Here is a 15,284-nt window from a genome sequence, read left to right as displayed (position 1 = left end):
AAGAAGTAGAGGAAGAAGAAGAAGAAGTAGTAGAGGAAGAAGAAGAAGAAGAAGTAGTAGAGGAAGAAGAAGAAGTAGAAGAGGTAGAAGAAGAAGTAGAAGAAGAAGTAGAGGAAGAAGAAGAAGAAGTAGAAGAAGAAGTAGAAGAAGAAGTAGAGGAAGAAGTAGAGGAAGAAGAAAAAGTAGTAGAGGAAGAAGAAGAAGTAGAGGAAGAAGAAGAAGAAGTAGATGAAGAAGAAGTAGAGGAAGAAGACGAAGAAGAGGAAGATGAAGAAGTAGAGGAAGAAGAAGTAGAAGAAGAAGATGTAGGGGGAAAAGAAGAAGTAGAAGAGGAAGAAGAAGTAGAAGAGGAAGAAGTAGAGGAAGAAGAAGGAGAAGTAGAGGTAGAAGAAGAAGTAGTAGAGGAAGAAGAAGAAGAAGAAGAAGAAGTAGAGGAAGAAGAAGAAGAAGAAGAAGAAGTAGTAGAGGAAGAAGAAGAAGTAGAAGAAGAAGTAGAGGAAGAAGAAGAAGTAGAGGAAGAAGAAGAAGTAGAGGAAGAAGAAGAAGAAGAAGAAGAAGAAGAAGTAGAGGAAGAAGAAGAAGAAGTAGTGGAAGAAGAAGAAGAAGAGGAAGAAGAAGAAGTAGAGGAAGAAGAAGAAGTGGTAGAGGAAGAAGAAGAAGAAGAAGATGTAGGGGAAAAAAGAAGAAGTAGAAGAGGAAGAAGAAGAAGTAGAAGAGGAAGAAGAAGAAGTAGAAGAAGAAGTAGAGGAAGAAGAAGGAGTAGTAGAGGAAGAAGAAGAAGTAGTAGCAGAAGAAGAAGAAGTAGAGGAAGAAGAAGAAGAAGAAGAAGTAGTAGAGGAAGAAGAAGAAGAAGAAGTAGTAGAGGAAGAAGAAGAAGTAGAAGAGGTAGAAGAAGAAGTAGAAGAAGAAGTAGAGGAAGAAGAAGAAGAAGTAGAAGAAGAAGTAGAGGAAGAAGAAGAAGTAGTAGAGGAAGAAGAGGAAGTAGAAGAAGTAGTAGAGGAAGAAGAAGAAGTAGAAGAAGTAGTAGAGGAAGAAGAAGTAGAAGAAGAAGTAGAGGAAGAAGAAGAAGAAGAAGAAGTAGAGGAAGAAGAAGAAGAAGTAGAAGAAGTAGTAGAGGAAGAAGAATAAGTGGTAGAGGAAGAAGAAGAAGAAGAAGTAGAGGAAGAAGAATTAAGCAGAGGAAGAAGAAGATGTAGGGGAAGAAGAAAAAGCAGAAGAGAAAGAAGAAGAAGTAGAAGAAGAAGAAGAGGAAGAAGAAGAAGAAGTAGAAGAAGAAGAAGTAGAGGAAGAAGAAGAAGAAGAAGAAGAAGAAGAAGAAGAAGAAGAGGAAGAAGAAGAAGTAGAAGAAGAAGAAGTAGAGGAAGAAGTAGAGGAAGAAGAAGTAGAAGAAGAAGTAGAGGAAGAAGAAGAAGAAGTAGAGGAAGAAGAAGAAGAAGTAGAGGAAGAAGAAGAAGTAGAGGAAGAAGAAGAAGTAGTAGAGGAAGAAGAAGATGATGTAGTGGAAGAAGAAGAAGTAGAAGGGGAAGAAGAAGAAGTAGAGGAAGAAGAAGAAGTAGTAGAGGAAGAAGAAGAAGAAGAAGTAGAGGAAGAAGAAGTAGAAGAAGAAGTAGAGGAAGAAGAAGAAGTAGTAGAAGAAGAAGAAGTAGAAGAAGAAGTAGTAGAGGAAGAAGAAGAAGTAGAGGAAGAATAATTAAGTAGAGGAAGAAGAAGAAAATGTAGGGGAAGAAGAAGAAGTAGAAGGGGAAGAAGAAGAAGAAGAAGAAATAGAGGAAGAAGAAGAAGAAGTAGAAGAAGTAGAGGAAGAAGAAGTAGAAGAAGAAGTGGAGGAAGAAGAAGAAGTAGAAGAAGAAGTAGAGGAAGAAGAAGAAGAAGTAGAAGAAGAAGTAGAGGAAGAAGTAGAGGAAGAAGAAAAAGTAGTAGAGGAAGAAGAAGAAGTAGAGGAAGAAGAAGAAGAAGTAGAGGAAGAAGAAGAAGAAGTAGAGGAAGAAGACGAAGAAGAGGAAGAAGAAGAAGTAGAGGAAGAAGAAGTAGAAGAATAAGATGTTAAGGGAAAAGAAGAAGTAGAAGAGGAAGAAGAAGAAGTAGAAGTGGAAGAAGAAGAAGTAGAAGAAGAAGTAGAGGAAGAAGAAGGAGAAGTAGAGATAGAAGAAGAAGTAGTAGAGGAAGAAGAAGAAGAAGAAGAAGTAGAGGAAGAAGAAGAAGAAGTAGTAGAGGAAGAAGAAGAAGTAGAAGAAGAAGAAGATGTAGGGGGAAAAGAAGAAGAAGTAGAGGAAGAAGAAGAAGATGTAGGGGAAGAAGAAGAAGAAGTAGAGGAAGAAGAAGAAGTAGAGGAAGAAGAAGAAGAAGTAGAGGAAGAAGAAGAAGAAGTAGAGGAAGAAGAAGAAGAAGTAGAGGAAGAAGAAGAAGTAGAGGAAGAAGAAGTAGAAGAAGAAGATGTAGGGGGAAAAGAAGAAGTAGAAGAGGAAGAAGAAGAAGTAGAAGAGGAAGAAGAAGAAGTAGAAGAAGAAGTAGAGGAAGAAGAAGAAGAAGTAGAGGTAGAAGAAGAAGAAGTAGAAGAAGAAGTAGAGGAAGAAGTAGAGGAAGAAGAAAAAGTAGTAGAGGAAGAAGAAGAAGTAGAGGAAGAAGAAGAAGAAGTAGAGGAAGAAGAAGAAGAAGTAGAGGAAGAAGACGAAGAAGAGGAAGAAGAAGAAGTAGAGGAAGAAGAAGTAGAAGAATAAGATGTAAGGGGAAAAGAAGAAGTAGAAGAGGAAGAAGAAGAAGTAGAAGTGGAAGAAGAAGAAGTAGAAGAAGAAGTAGAGGAAGAAGAAGGAGAAGTAGAGATAGAAGAAGAAGTAGTAGAGGAAGAAGAAGAAGAAGAAGAAGAAGTAGAGGAAGAAGAAGAAGAAGTAGTAGAGGAAGAAGAAGAAGTAGAAGAAGAAGAAGATGTAGGGGGAAAAGAAGAAGAAGTAGAGGAAGAAGAAGAAGATGTAGGGGAAGAAGAAGAAGAAGTAGAGGAAGAAGAAGAAGTAGAGGAAGAAGAAGAAGAAGTAGAGGAAGAAGAAGAAGAAGTAGAGGAAGAAGAAGAAGAAGTAGAGGAAGAAGAAGAAGTAGAGGAAGAAGAAGTAGAAGAAGAAGATGTAGGGGGAAAAGAAGAAGTAGAAGAGGAAGAAGAAGAAGTAGAAGAGGAAGAAGAAGAAGTAGAAGAAGAAGTAGAGGAAGAAGAAGGAGAAGTAGAGGTAGAAGAAGAAGAAGAAGAAGTAGTAGAGGAAGAAGAAGAAGAAGAAGTAGAGGAAGAAGAAGAAGTAGAGGAAGAAGAAGAAGTAGAGGAAGAAGAAGAAGAAGAAGTAGAGTAAGAAGAAGAAGAAGTAGAGGAAGAAGAAGAAGATGTAGGGGAAGAAGAAGAAGCAGAAGAGGAAGAAGAAGAAGAAGAAGAAGAAGTAGAGGAAGAAGAAGAAGAAGTAGTGGAAGAAGAAGAAGAAGAGGAAGAAGAAGAGGTAGAGGAAGAAGAAGAAGTGGTAGAGGAAGAAGAAGAAGAAGATGCAGGGGGAAAAGAAGAAGTAGAAGAGGAAGAAGAAGAAGTAGAAGAGGAAGAAGAAGATGTAGAAGAAGAAGTAGAGGAAGAAGAAGGAGTAGTAGAGGAAGAAGAAGAAGTAGTAGAAGAAGAAGAAGAAGAAGTAGAAGAAGTAGTAGAGGAAGAAGAAGAAGTAGAAGAAGTAGTAGAGGACGAAGAAGAAGAAGTATAGGAAGAAGAAGTAGAGGAAGAAGAAGAAGTAGAAGAAGAAGTAGAGGAAGAAGAAGAAGAAGTAGACGAAGAAGTAGTAGAGGAAGAAGAAGAAGTAGAAGGGGCAGAATAAGAAGTAGAAGACGAAGTAGAGGAAGAAGAAGAAGAAGTAGAAGAAGAAGTAGAGGAAGAAGAAGAAGTAGTAGAGGAAGAAGAAGAAGTAGAGGAAGAAGAAGAAGAAGTAGACGAAGAAGAAGAAGTAGAAGAAGCATCAGCAGCAGAGGCTCTTACCATAGGGAGGATAGAAGTCCTTGTTATCTAGGTCTGCCACACCTGTCTGACAGGTACACAGGTAGGTTCCTCCGTACTCCAGACAGGGTCCTCCGTCAGGACACGGCCTGCTGTTACTGCATGGGGTCTGGGTCACCTCTGAGGAGGACAGGGGGGTTAGAGAGATAAACATCATGTTGTGACACTATGTCAAGAGTTGCAAAGTAATTATTACATCAAGGCAACCTTCCATCAAGGCAACCTTCCATCAAGGCAACCTTCCATCAAGGCAACCTTCCATCAAGGCAAACTTCCATCAAGGCAACCTTCCATCAAGGCAACCTTCCATAAAGGCAACCTTCCATCAAGGCAACCTTCCATCAAGGCAAACTTCCATCAAGGCATCCTTCCAGCCTACTAGTCGGGTTCTGTGTGCCATGTGCTGCTACCTCGGTGAAAGCAAGGTGTAATCCACACCATGAAATGAACAAGGAATGTGTCTTTCTGTTACCAACTACAGTAGAATATGAGACTGGATCTACAGTGTACAAGATGTTATGATACGTACCAAACTGACAGTAGATTCCGGTGAAGCCTGAGGTGCAGTCACAGGTCCCGTCCACACAGACCCCTCCATTCTGGCACAGACACTCTCCTGAAGAGACAAGCAGAAGAAGAGGAAACCTTTATTATCTTATAAAAGCATAAAGTCCAAAACACAAAAAGTTAAAGCCACTGACAGAAGAGCTCACATCCTGCTGGGACTTTAGATATCGCCTGATAGGGTTGTTGATTTGATGGTGACAGCTAGTCTTACTGTGGTCTCTATTAGCCGACGCTAATGGTGACAGCTAGTCTTACTGTGGTCTCTATTAGCCGACGCTAATGGGGACAGCTAGTCTTACTGGGGTCCGACACATAAAGAAAAACAGTCACTACATAATCACAACATGTAGGTCACACGTCAGTACATAAACACAACCAGTAGGTCACACGTCAGTACATACACACAACAAGTAGGTCACACGTCAGTACATAATCACAACATGTAGGGCACACGTCAGTACATAAACACAACCAGTAGGTCACACGTCAGTACATACACACAACAAGTAGGTCACACATCAGTACATAAACACAACAAGTAGGTCACACGTCAGTACATACACACAACAAGTAGGTCACACGTCAGTACATACACACAACCAGTAGGTCACACGTCAGTACATAAACACAACCAGTAGGTCACATGGGGGGAAGCGTTGTGCCGTGAGGTGTTGCTTTATTGGTTGTTTGAAACCAGGTTTGCTGTTCACTTGTGCTGTATAAGATGGAAGGGAGTTCCATGCACTCATGGCTCTGTATAATACTGTAAGTTTCCTTGAATTTGTTCTGGACCAGGGGACTGAAATATGTCTGGTGGGGTAAGCACCTAGTCAGTGCTGTGTGTAAGTTGACTATGCAAATAATTAGGAATTTCCAACACATTAACTTTTCTTATAAAAACAGGATGTGACGCAGTCACAGTCTTTCCTCAACTCTCAGCCAAGAGAGACTGGCATGCACAGTATCAAGTAGTTCTCAAACTGGTATGAATAGTAGTATTTAGGGTAGTTCTCAAACTGGTATGAATAGTAGTATTTAGGGTAGTTCTCAAACTGGTATGAATAGTAGTATTTAGGGTAGTTCTCAAACTGGTATGAATAGTAGTATTTAGGGTCGTTCTCAAACTGGTATGAATAGTAGTATTTAGGGTAGTTCTCAAACTGGTATGAATAGTAGTATTTAGGGTTGTTCTCAAACACATGTTTTTAGGCTGCAGCATCAACAGTATCAACAGTCTCAGTCCAACATTGGAGTTAGATGGCCAACATGGGGAAGGAAAGGAGGGGGGGATACCTAGTCAGTTGTACAACTGAATGCATTCAACTGAAATGTGTCTTCCGCATTTAACCCAACCCCTCTGAATCAGAGAGGTACGGGGGGCTGCATTAATCCATGTCTACGTAATCGGCGTCCTGGGAGTAGTTGTTGTTCGGGGTTAACTGCCTTGCTCAAGGGCAGAACGGCAGATTTTTACACCTGAGTGCTCTGATTGTGCTTGTGTGTGTTTGTGTGTGTGTGTGTGTGTGTATTGTTTACTGTAAACCAAGAAAACCGTTTGACTTGAGGGCCACATCGTACAGATTCTTTTTTTGACCGATTTTGTTTGTGGGCCAGAAGAAGGGCAGTTATTTTAAAATATATATTATTATTATGGTATCGGCCCGTAATAATTTCTACGTTCATTCTATCAAGTGTAAGACGTTGTAGATGTGACCTGGAGTGTTTTTTAACCCCCAAATGATAATTTCTCCCTTTGATGATATGGAACAAGTTTTGTGGAGTGAGTCCGAGATGGCACCATATCCCCTATATAGTTCACAACCAGCCAATGGGCCCCGGCCAAGTAGTGCACTCTATAGGGAACTGGGCCCCGGCCAAGTAGTGCACTATATAGGGAACTGGGCCCCGGGCCAGTAGTGCACACTATAGGGAACTGGGTCCCGGCCAAGTAGTGCACGCTATAGGGAACTGGGCCCCACGCAAGTAGTGCACTGTATAGGGAACTGGGTCTCGGCCAAGTAGTGCACTATATAGGGAACTGGGCCCCGGGCCAGTAGTGCACACTATAGGGAACTGGGTCCCGGCCAAGTAGTGCACGCTATAGGGAACTGGGCCCCACACAAGTAGTGCACTGTATAGGGAACTGGGTCTCGGCCAAGTAGTGCACTATATAGGGAACTGGGTCCCGGCCAAGTAGTGCACTATATAGGGAACTGGGCCTCGGCCAAGTAGTGCACTCTATAGGAAACTGGGTCCCGGCCAAGTAGTGCACTCTATAGGGAACTGGGTCCCGGCCAAGTAGTGCACTCTATAGGGAACTGGGTCCCGGCCAAGTAGTGCACTCTATAGGGAACTGGGTCCCGGGCCAGTAGTGCACTATATAGGGAACTGGGCCTCGGCCAAGTAGTGCACTATATAGGGAACTGGGCCTCGGACAAGTAGTGCACTCTATAGGGAACTGGGTCCCGGCCAAGTAGTGCACTATATAGGGAACTGGGCCTCGGCCAAGTAGTGCACTATATAGGGAACTGGGCCTCGGCCAAGTAGTGCACTCTATAGGGAACTGGGTCCCGGCCAAGTAGTGCACTATATAGGGAACTGGGTCCCGGCCAAGTAGTGCACTCTATAGGGAACTGGGTCCCGGCCAAGTAGTGCACTCTATAGGGAACTGGGTCCCGGGCCAGTAGTGCACTATATAGGGAACTGGGTCCCGGCCAAGTAGTGCACTATATAGGGAACTGGGCCTCGGCCAAGTAGTGCACTCTATAGGGAACTGGGTGCCATTTGGGCTGCAACCATGAACAAAATGGAGCTATGGCCCCTGGTTAATGGACTGCTAATTAGCTGGAGAGGTTTTCATTGGCTTTCTATGTTCAGTGAGTGTGGGTGTGTTTGGAAGTCCACATTCTCTTTGATCTAGGAGGTTGATTAGGCACTACCTTCTCTCTCTTGCTACATTTTCTTTCTCCTTCCTCTCCTGCTACCTTGTCTCTTTTTTTTATTTGATTTATTTTACCTTTATTTAACTAGGCAAGTCAGTTAAGAACAAATTCGTATTTTCAATGACGGCCTAGGAACATTGGGTTAACTGCCTTGTTCAGGAGCAGAACGACAGATTTTTACCTTGTCAGCTCGGGAATTTGATTTTGCAACCTTTCGGTTACTAGTCCAATGCTCTAACCACTAGGCTACGCTGCCGCCCTCTCCCTCTACCTTCTCTCTCTCCTTCCTCTCATTCTCACTCCTGCTACCTTCTCTCTCTCCTTCCTCTCCTGCTACCTTCTCTCTCTCCTTCCTCTCCTGCTACCTTCTCTCTCTCCTTCCTCTCCCGCTACCTTCTCACTCTCCTTCCACTCCTTCCTCTCCTGCTACCTTCTCTCTGTCCTTCCTCTCCCGCTACCTTCTCACTCTCCTTCCTCTCCTTCCTCACCTGCTACCTTCTCTCTCTTTCCTCTCCTTCCTCTCCTGCTACCTTCTCTCTCTCCTTCCTCTCCTGCTACTTTCTCTCTCTCTCCTTCCTCTCCTTCCTCTTCTTCTCTCTCTCCTTCCTCTCCTTTTCTCTCTCCTTCCTCTCCTCTCTCCTGCTACCTTCTCTGTCTCCTTCCTCTCCTTCCTCTCCTGCGACCTACTCTCGCTCTATGAGTATCCTGCTCTTTTTTTCCACAGGGCCTTCCAAGTGAGCCAGGCAGGAAAGTATTTGGAATATTTAGGAGAGTCTATATAAGCCTTGATAGTTATTTCAGCTCAAGGGTGAGGAGTAACGTGAATTAGCAATGCCTGACATAATATTAAAGATCTTTTGGAGGAGCAAGTGGCAGAGGCTGTGTCCCCAACAGCACCATGTTCCACACTTAGCGCATTACCTTTGACCAGAAGTAGTGCACTACGTAGGGACTAGGGTGCCATTTGGGACTCAGCCAGAGTCAGAGCTCTGCTGCCTTGCTGCAAGGCATATTATACCAGCCGTGTCTGATGAAACTACTTGAATAAATACCAAGCATCAGCTTCAGCCCATAAACACAGAGGCCCCATATCCTTTCAAGTCTAGACAAAGCAGCACTTCCCCTTATTGGTAAACTAATAAAACGGGCCATAAAGCAATCATTCCCAACATTAAGTGACTGTTGTTGCCCAGGATCCCATCGTAAACAGGGCGCGGTTCAGATAACTGTCTGTGGTGATAATTAACATCATCAATCATCACAGCAGAACAGAACAGACACTCACCTTCTCACAGACAAAGGTCCACACATTCCCTCCTATGCAGCTAGAGCAGGATAGCTAGTAGCTGCATAGCTAGCTAGTCCCTCTCTCGTCTTCACTGTAGCTGTCCAACTGTCTTCTGCACGATACCTCTACCTGTCCAACTGTCTTCAGCTAGAGCAGACTCTGGTCCACTACCTGTCTGTAGCTTCCTGTCCAACTGTCTTCAGCTAGAGCAGACTCTGGTCCACTACCTGTCTGTAGCTTCCTGTCCTACTGTCTTCAGCTAGAGTAGACTCTGGTCCACTACCTGTCTGTAGCTTCCTGTCCTACTGTCTTCAGCTAGAGTAGACTCTGGTCCACTACCTGTCTGTAGCTTCCTGTCCTACTGTCCTCAGCTAGAGCAGACTCTGGTCCACTACCTGTCTGTAGCTTCCTGTCCTACTGTCCTCAGCTAGAGTAGACTCTGGTCCACTACCTGTCTGTAGCTTCCTGTCCTACTGTCCTCAGCTAGAGTAGACTCTGGTCCACTACCTGTCTGTAGCTTCCTGTCCTACTGTCCTCAGCTAGAGTAGACTCTAGTCCACTACCTGTCTGTAGCTTCCTGTCCAACTGTCCTCAGCTAGAGTAGACTCTGGTCCACTACCTGTCTGTAGCTTCCTGTCCAACTCTCTTCAGCTAGAGCAGACTCTGGTCCACTAACTGTCTGTAGCTTCCTGTCCAACTCTCTTTAGCTAGAGTAGACTCTGGTCCACTACCTGTCTGTAGCTTCCTGTCCAACTGTCCTCAGCTAGAGTAGACTCTGGTCCACTACCTGTCTGTAGCTTCCTGTCCTACTGTCCTCAGCTAGAGTAGACTCTGGTCCACTACCTGTCTGTAGCTTCCTGTCCTACTGTCCTCAGCTAGAGTAGACTCTGGTCCACTACTTGTCTGTAGCTTCCTGTCCTACTGTCTTCAGCTAGAGTAGACTCTGGTCCACTACCTGTCTGTAGCTTCCTGTCCTACTGTCCTCAGCTAGAGTAGACTCTGGTCCACTACTTGTCTGTAGCTTCCTGTCCTACTGTCTTCAGCAAAAGCATACTCTGGTCCACTACCTGTGGGATAATATATAAAATATTGTAGCTTGTCCCTCCTCTCATCACACCTCTCTGTCCAGCTAGAGTTGCCTACTTACAGATGTGGATCTTAATTTGATCACTCTTTAGTTACTGAGAATTTCCTGCACAGCAGGAGGTGCAGATGAGCTTTATGATTGACATAAATTCACTGATAACCCGCACTGATACACGGTTAGTCTAATTTTGCCCAGCTAAATGTCTAACCACCGATCAAGCAACATTATTGACTAAACGTTTATTTTGCTGTGACAATACTGGTCAAATTAAGATCCAACATCTGTAGCTGAGGCTTTGGCTTCGGTATCTACCTTCACAGTTGTCACCATAGAAACCCTGGATGCAGGTACAGTTGTAGTTCCCTGGGCCGATGTATTCACAGGTCGGATGGTTCTCACAGCCCTCCCCTTTACAAGACACTGCCAGACAGAGGACAAAGATAGAAGTTTTAGGATGCGGCTGGACACAGATTTATAACAGCTAATGTGGGTTAAATGCCTACACCAGGGCTGCTAGGGGAATACAGTGTGTGATGCAACAACAAAAAACACACACACACATACGGAACAGGCAAGAACTCTACCTTGTAAGAAAACAAGTGTTTGCAGTAAAAAGGTTAAGAAAGGATTCCCTCTCATTTGAGAAATACATTGTTTTTATTATTACAGCTTTTACCTGTTTGATTTTCAGTTTGAGGAGTCAACGATGAATCCACCTGGACCACCACCAACTCTATGAAAGAAAATTCAAAAGGCTTCAGGGCTTTCTCGCGGAAAATGTTGAGTCTAATAATTATTCAGGCAAGGAGAAAATGCCTCACATACTACTACACCATGTCAATATTACACAAAGGGAGCTCTTTCTTTCTCTCTGTTTTGTGTTGTTGTTGCTCTTTAGAGCCCGGGCCTCCGCTCTCAGCCATTAGCTAACCACACCGTTGCCGAGGCTGTGAAAACAGGCGACGCCTGTAAAAACCTTTAAAACAAACCATCAGGTCACTCTGACACAGAACTCCTAGCCACGCTCATGATGCGTCCCAAATGGCACCCTATTCTCTTTGTAGTGCACTACAATGCTCTGGTTAAAAGTAGTGACCTATAAAGGGAATAGGTTGCCATTTTGTGACAGAACCTCACCCATCTCATTCTCCCAGAGTGAGGTTAGTCAGGTTTTGTTTCTTGCCTTGCTGTCTCAGTGAAAGAAAAACCCTCAAATCTATTACAGGAGCCAAACAGAGAGCGGGAAGTAGAACTCACCGGCCGCCGATGGTAACATTTTCTATCACGAACCATTGTTCCAAACACGAGGGGAAATTAAAACAGAGAGAGAGGAAGAGAAACGGTCTAGCTGACGCTAACTGGCAGGGTCAGTCATGATGCGTCCCAAATGCGACCCTATTCTCTATACCAGGGGTTCTCAAACGTTTTGGGGTCAGATACTAAATTCATCAGTGACCCCCCCCCCCCCCCCCCCGTCATAATCACAATACAACTTGAGTGTTATAAAAATAGACTTCAAGGACTTTTTCTGTGACGTCTGCAGTGCATGGCTGGATGAACCAAGTCTCGGGCCTGGGGAAGAACATTTAAAAGGGCCGCCTCTTGGTATTGGAGAGAAAATTTTGCAGTTTTCAAGGTAATTTCCTGTAATTCTACACATTTTACCATGGGGTAGAAATAATTTTGGTTGTTGCAGCTTTAAAGGTAATTTCCTGCAAATCTACACATTTTTCCATGAGGCAGAGACATAACATAGCCATTTTAAAGCTTAAATTACAGTGCATTTATGTAAACATTTTTTTTTAAATGTTTTGGGGAATGGTATTGAGTTGAATTTTTATAAATAATTGGTAGAGTACTGTGGATATATCCCTGTGAGCCTGTATTGTATTTCTATTGTATTACACAATTTAAACTTATTCCACAGATCCCTTGACCAAAAGTAGTTTAATCTGTTGTCAGTTATATTAATTTAAAACAAAACGTGCATATATAATTAGTATAATTGTTTTATCTGGCTGCCGCGGACCCCACTTTGAGAACACCTGACACTATACAGTGCATTGCTTTGACCAGGACCCATAAGACCCCATGTCTACTCCCGAGTGGTGCAGCGGTCTAAGGCACTGCATCTCAATGCAAGAGGCGTCACTACAGTCCCTGGTTCAAATCCAGGCTGCATCACATCTGGCCGTGATTGGGAGTCTCATAGAGCGGCGCACAACTGGCCCAGCGTCGTCGGGCTAGGCTGTCATTGTAAATAAGAATTTGTTCTTAACTGATTTGCCTAGTTAAATACATTTTTTTAAATAAAATGTTAAAAAGTATACTCTCTAGGTTGGCATTCACTGGCAGAATCAAAGTCAGGGTGAGTCCCAACAGGGCACCCCAAAAGGAGTGCATTATATGAGGAATATAGAGCCATTTGGGAAGGAGTCAGAGTCAGTTGAATAGTACTTCCCTTTAAAGAAGGAGAGTTTTGTCAGTAGCTCACCTGTCTCACAGTGTGTCCCGGTGAAGGCAACAGGACAGGTGCAGTTGTAGCTATTCACCTGGTCTTTACATTGTCCTCCATTCAGGCAGGGCTGGGAAACACACTCATCCATGTCTGGAATGGATCCACAAACACAACAAAAATATCAAGCCTAATTCATCAACGTGGGGATTTGAAATGGAATAGGGAAGGGAACACTGACACTACCTCCATGGTGCACAAATTGAAGAGAAAACTGAAGTCAAGACGGAGTCAAGAAAAAGTCAAGACAGAGACAAGAGGAAGTCAAGATGGAGTCAAGAGGAAGTCAAGAGGAAGTCAAGAAAAAGTCAAGAGGAAGTCAAGAGGAAGTCAAGAGGAAGTCAAGAGGAAGTCAAGATGGAGTCAAGAGGAAGTCAAGAAAAAGTCAAGAGGAAGTCAAGACGGAGTCAAGAGGAAGTCAAGAGGAAGTCAAGAGGGAAATTCAGCATCTATTGGAGGTGGAAGTTGATATACTGTAAATGGGATTTGGAATAGAGACAATTTCTAGCTAGTAATTAATATCACGTCAAAGGAACCTCTCCTATTCATCTTTGTACAGAGGAACAGCATAGTGTTTTATTGTCTGTTAAATCACAGAGCTGGATTAGGGTACTTCTTTCACTTAACAGCTGTCTGGTATTAAGGTGCAATCTGCTCTCACGTAGAAAAAATAGTTAATTAAATATACAGCAGGGTATAATAGTACTAAATAGTATTATACAGTACTGTACAGTATATGTACAGGATCTAATATGTACAGGATCTAATACAGGATCTAATACAGGATATAATATGTACAGGATCTAATACTGGATCTAATACAGGATCTAATATGTACAGGATCTAATATGTACAGGATCTAATACAGGATTTAATATGTACAGGATCTAATATGTACAGGACCAAATACAGGATCTAATACGTACAGGATCTAATACAGGATCTAATACATGATCTAATATGTACAGGATCTAATACAGGATCTAATACAAGATCTAATATGTAAAGGATCTAATACAGGATCTAATACAGGACCTAATACAGGATCTAATATGTACAGGATCTAATACAGGATCTAATACAGGATCTAATATGTACAGGATCTAATATGTACAGGATCTAATACAGGATCTAATATGTACAGGATCTAATACAGGATCTAATATGTACAGGATATAATACAGGATATAATACGTACAGGATCTAATACAGGATCTAATATGTACAGGATCTAATACAGGATCTAATACAGGATCTAATATGTACAGGATCTAATACAGGATCTAATACAGGATCTAATATGTACAGGATCTAATATGTACAGGATCTAATACAGGATCTAATATGTACAGGATCTAATACAGGATCTAATATGTACAGGATATAATACAGGATTTAATATGTACAGGATCTAATACAGGATCTAATATGTACAGGATCTAATACAGGATCTAATACAGGATCTAAAACGTACAGGATCTAATAAAGGATCTAATACAGGATCTAATATGTACAGGACCTAATACAGGATCTAATATGTACAGGACCTAATACAGGATATAATATGTACAGGATCTAATACAGGATCTAATACAGGATCGAATATGTACAGGATCTAATACAGGATCTAATATGTACAGGATCTAATATGTACAGGACCTAATACAGGATCTAATATGTACAGGGTCTAATATGTACAGGATCTAATAAAGGATCTAATACAGGATCGAATATGTACAGGACCTAATACAGGATCTAACATGTACAGGATCTAATACAGGACCTAATACGTACAGGACCTAATACAGGATCTAATACAGGATCTAATATGTACAGGACGTAATACAGGATCTAATACTGGATCTAACATGTACAGGATCTAATATGTACAGGATCTAATATGTACAGGATCTAATATGTACAGGATCTAATACAGGATCTAATATGTACAGGATCTAATACAGGAACTAATACGTACAGGATCTAATAAAGGATCTAATACAGGATCTAATATGTACAGGATCTAATATGTACAGGACCTAATACAGGATCTAATATGTACAGGGTCTAATATGTACAGGATCTAATAAAGGATCTAATACAGGATCGAATATGTACAGGACCTAATACAGGATCTAACATGTACAGGATCTAATACAGGACCTAATACGTACAGGACCTAATACAGGATCTAATACAGGATCTAATATGTACAGGACGTAATACAGGATCTAATACAGGATCTAACATGTACAGGATCTAATATGTACAGGATCTAATATGTACAGGATCTAATATGTACAGGATCTAATATGTACAGGATCTAATACAGGATCTAATATGTACAGGATCTAATATGTACAGGATCTAATACAGTGTCTAATATGTACAGGATCTAATACAGGATCTAATATGTACATGATCTAATATGTACAGGATCTAATACAGGACCTAATATGTACAGGATCTAATACAGGATCTAATATGTACAGGATCTAATACAGGATCTAATACAGGATCTAATATTTACTGGATCTAATACAGGATCTAATATGTACAGGATGTAATACAGGATCTAATAAGTACAGGACCTAATAGAGGATCTAATAAGTACAGGACCTAATAGAGGATCTAATATGTACAGGACCTAATACAGGACCTAATAAAGGACCTAATACAGGATCTAATATGTACAGGATCTAATATGAACAGGATCTAATACAGGGTCTAATATGTACAGGATCTAATACAGGATCTAATATGAACAGGATCTAATATGTACCGGATCTAATACAGGACCTAATATGTACAGGATATAATACAGGATCTAATATGTACATGATCTAATACAGGATCTAATATGTACAGGATCTAAT

The 15,284-nt window shown here is 41.9% G+C and overlaps 1 protein-coding gene across 1 annotated transcript in view; it reads right to left on the bottom strand.

The window, feature by feature from the left end:
* The window catches only part of LOC106594307 (sushi, nidogen and EGF-like domain-containing protein 1), a 153,874-nt gene that overhangs the window by 47,027 nt on the left and 91,563 nt on the right, over positions 1-15,284 (bottom strand). Inside the window, exons 4-8 of the mRNA XM_045687965.2 lie at positions 12,388-12,501; positions 10,570-10,626; positions 10,206-10,313; positions 4,539-4,625; positions 3,992-4,129 (exon numbers count right to left, since the gene is read on the bottom strand). Coding sequence (XP_045543921.2) covers positions 3,992-4,129; positions 4,539-4,625; positions 10,206-10,313; positions 10,570-10,626; positions 12,388-12,499 — 502 coding nt within the window. The 5' untranslated portion in view covers positions 12,500-12,501. The remainder of the gene's footprint in view (positions 1-3,991; positions 4,130-4,538; positions 4,626-10,205; positions 10,314-10,569; positions 10,627-12,387; positions 12,502-15,284) is intronic.

The sequence above is a fragment of the Salmo salar genome, chromosome 10 (assembly GCF_965601325.2).
Source record: "Salmo salar chromosome 10, fSalSal1, whole genome shotgun sequence".
Taxonomy (NCBI): domain Eukaryota; kingdom Metazoa; phylum Chordata; class Actinopteri; order Salmoniformes; family Salmonidae; genus Salmo; species Salmo salar.
This window is presented reverse-complemented; position numbering and strand designations above follow the sequence as displayed.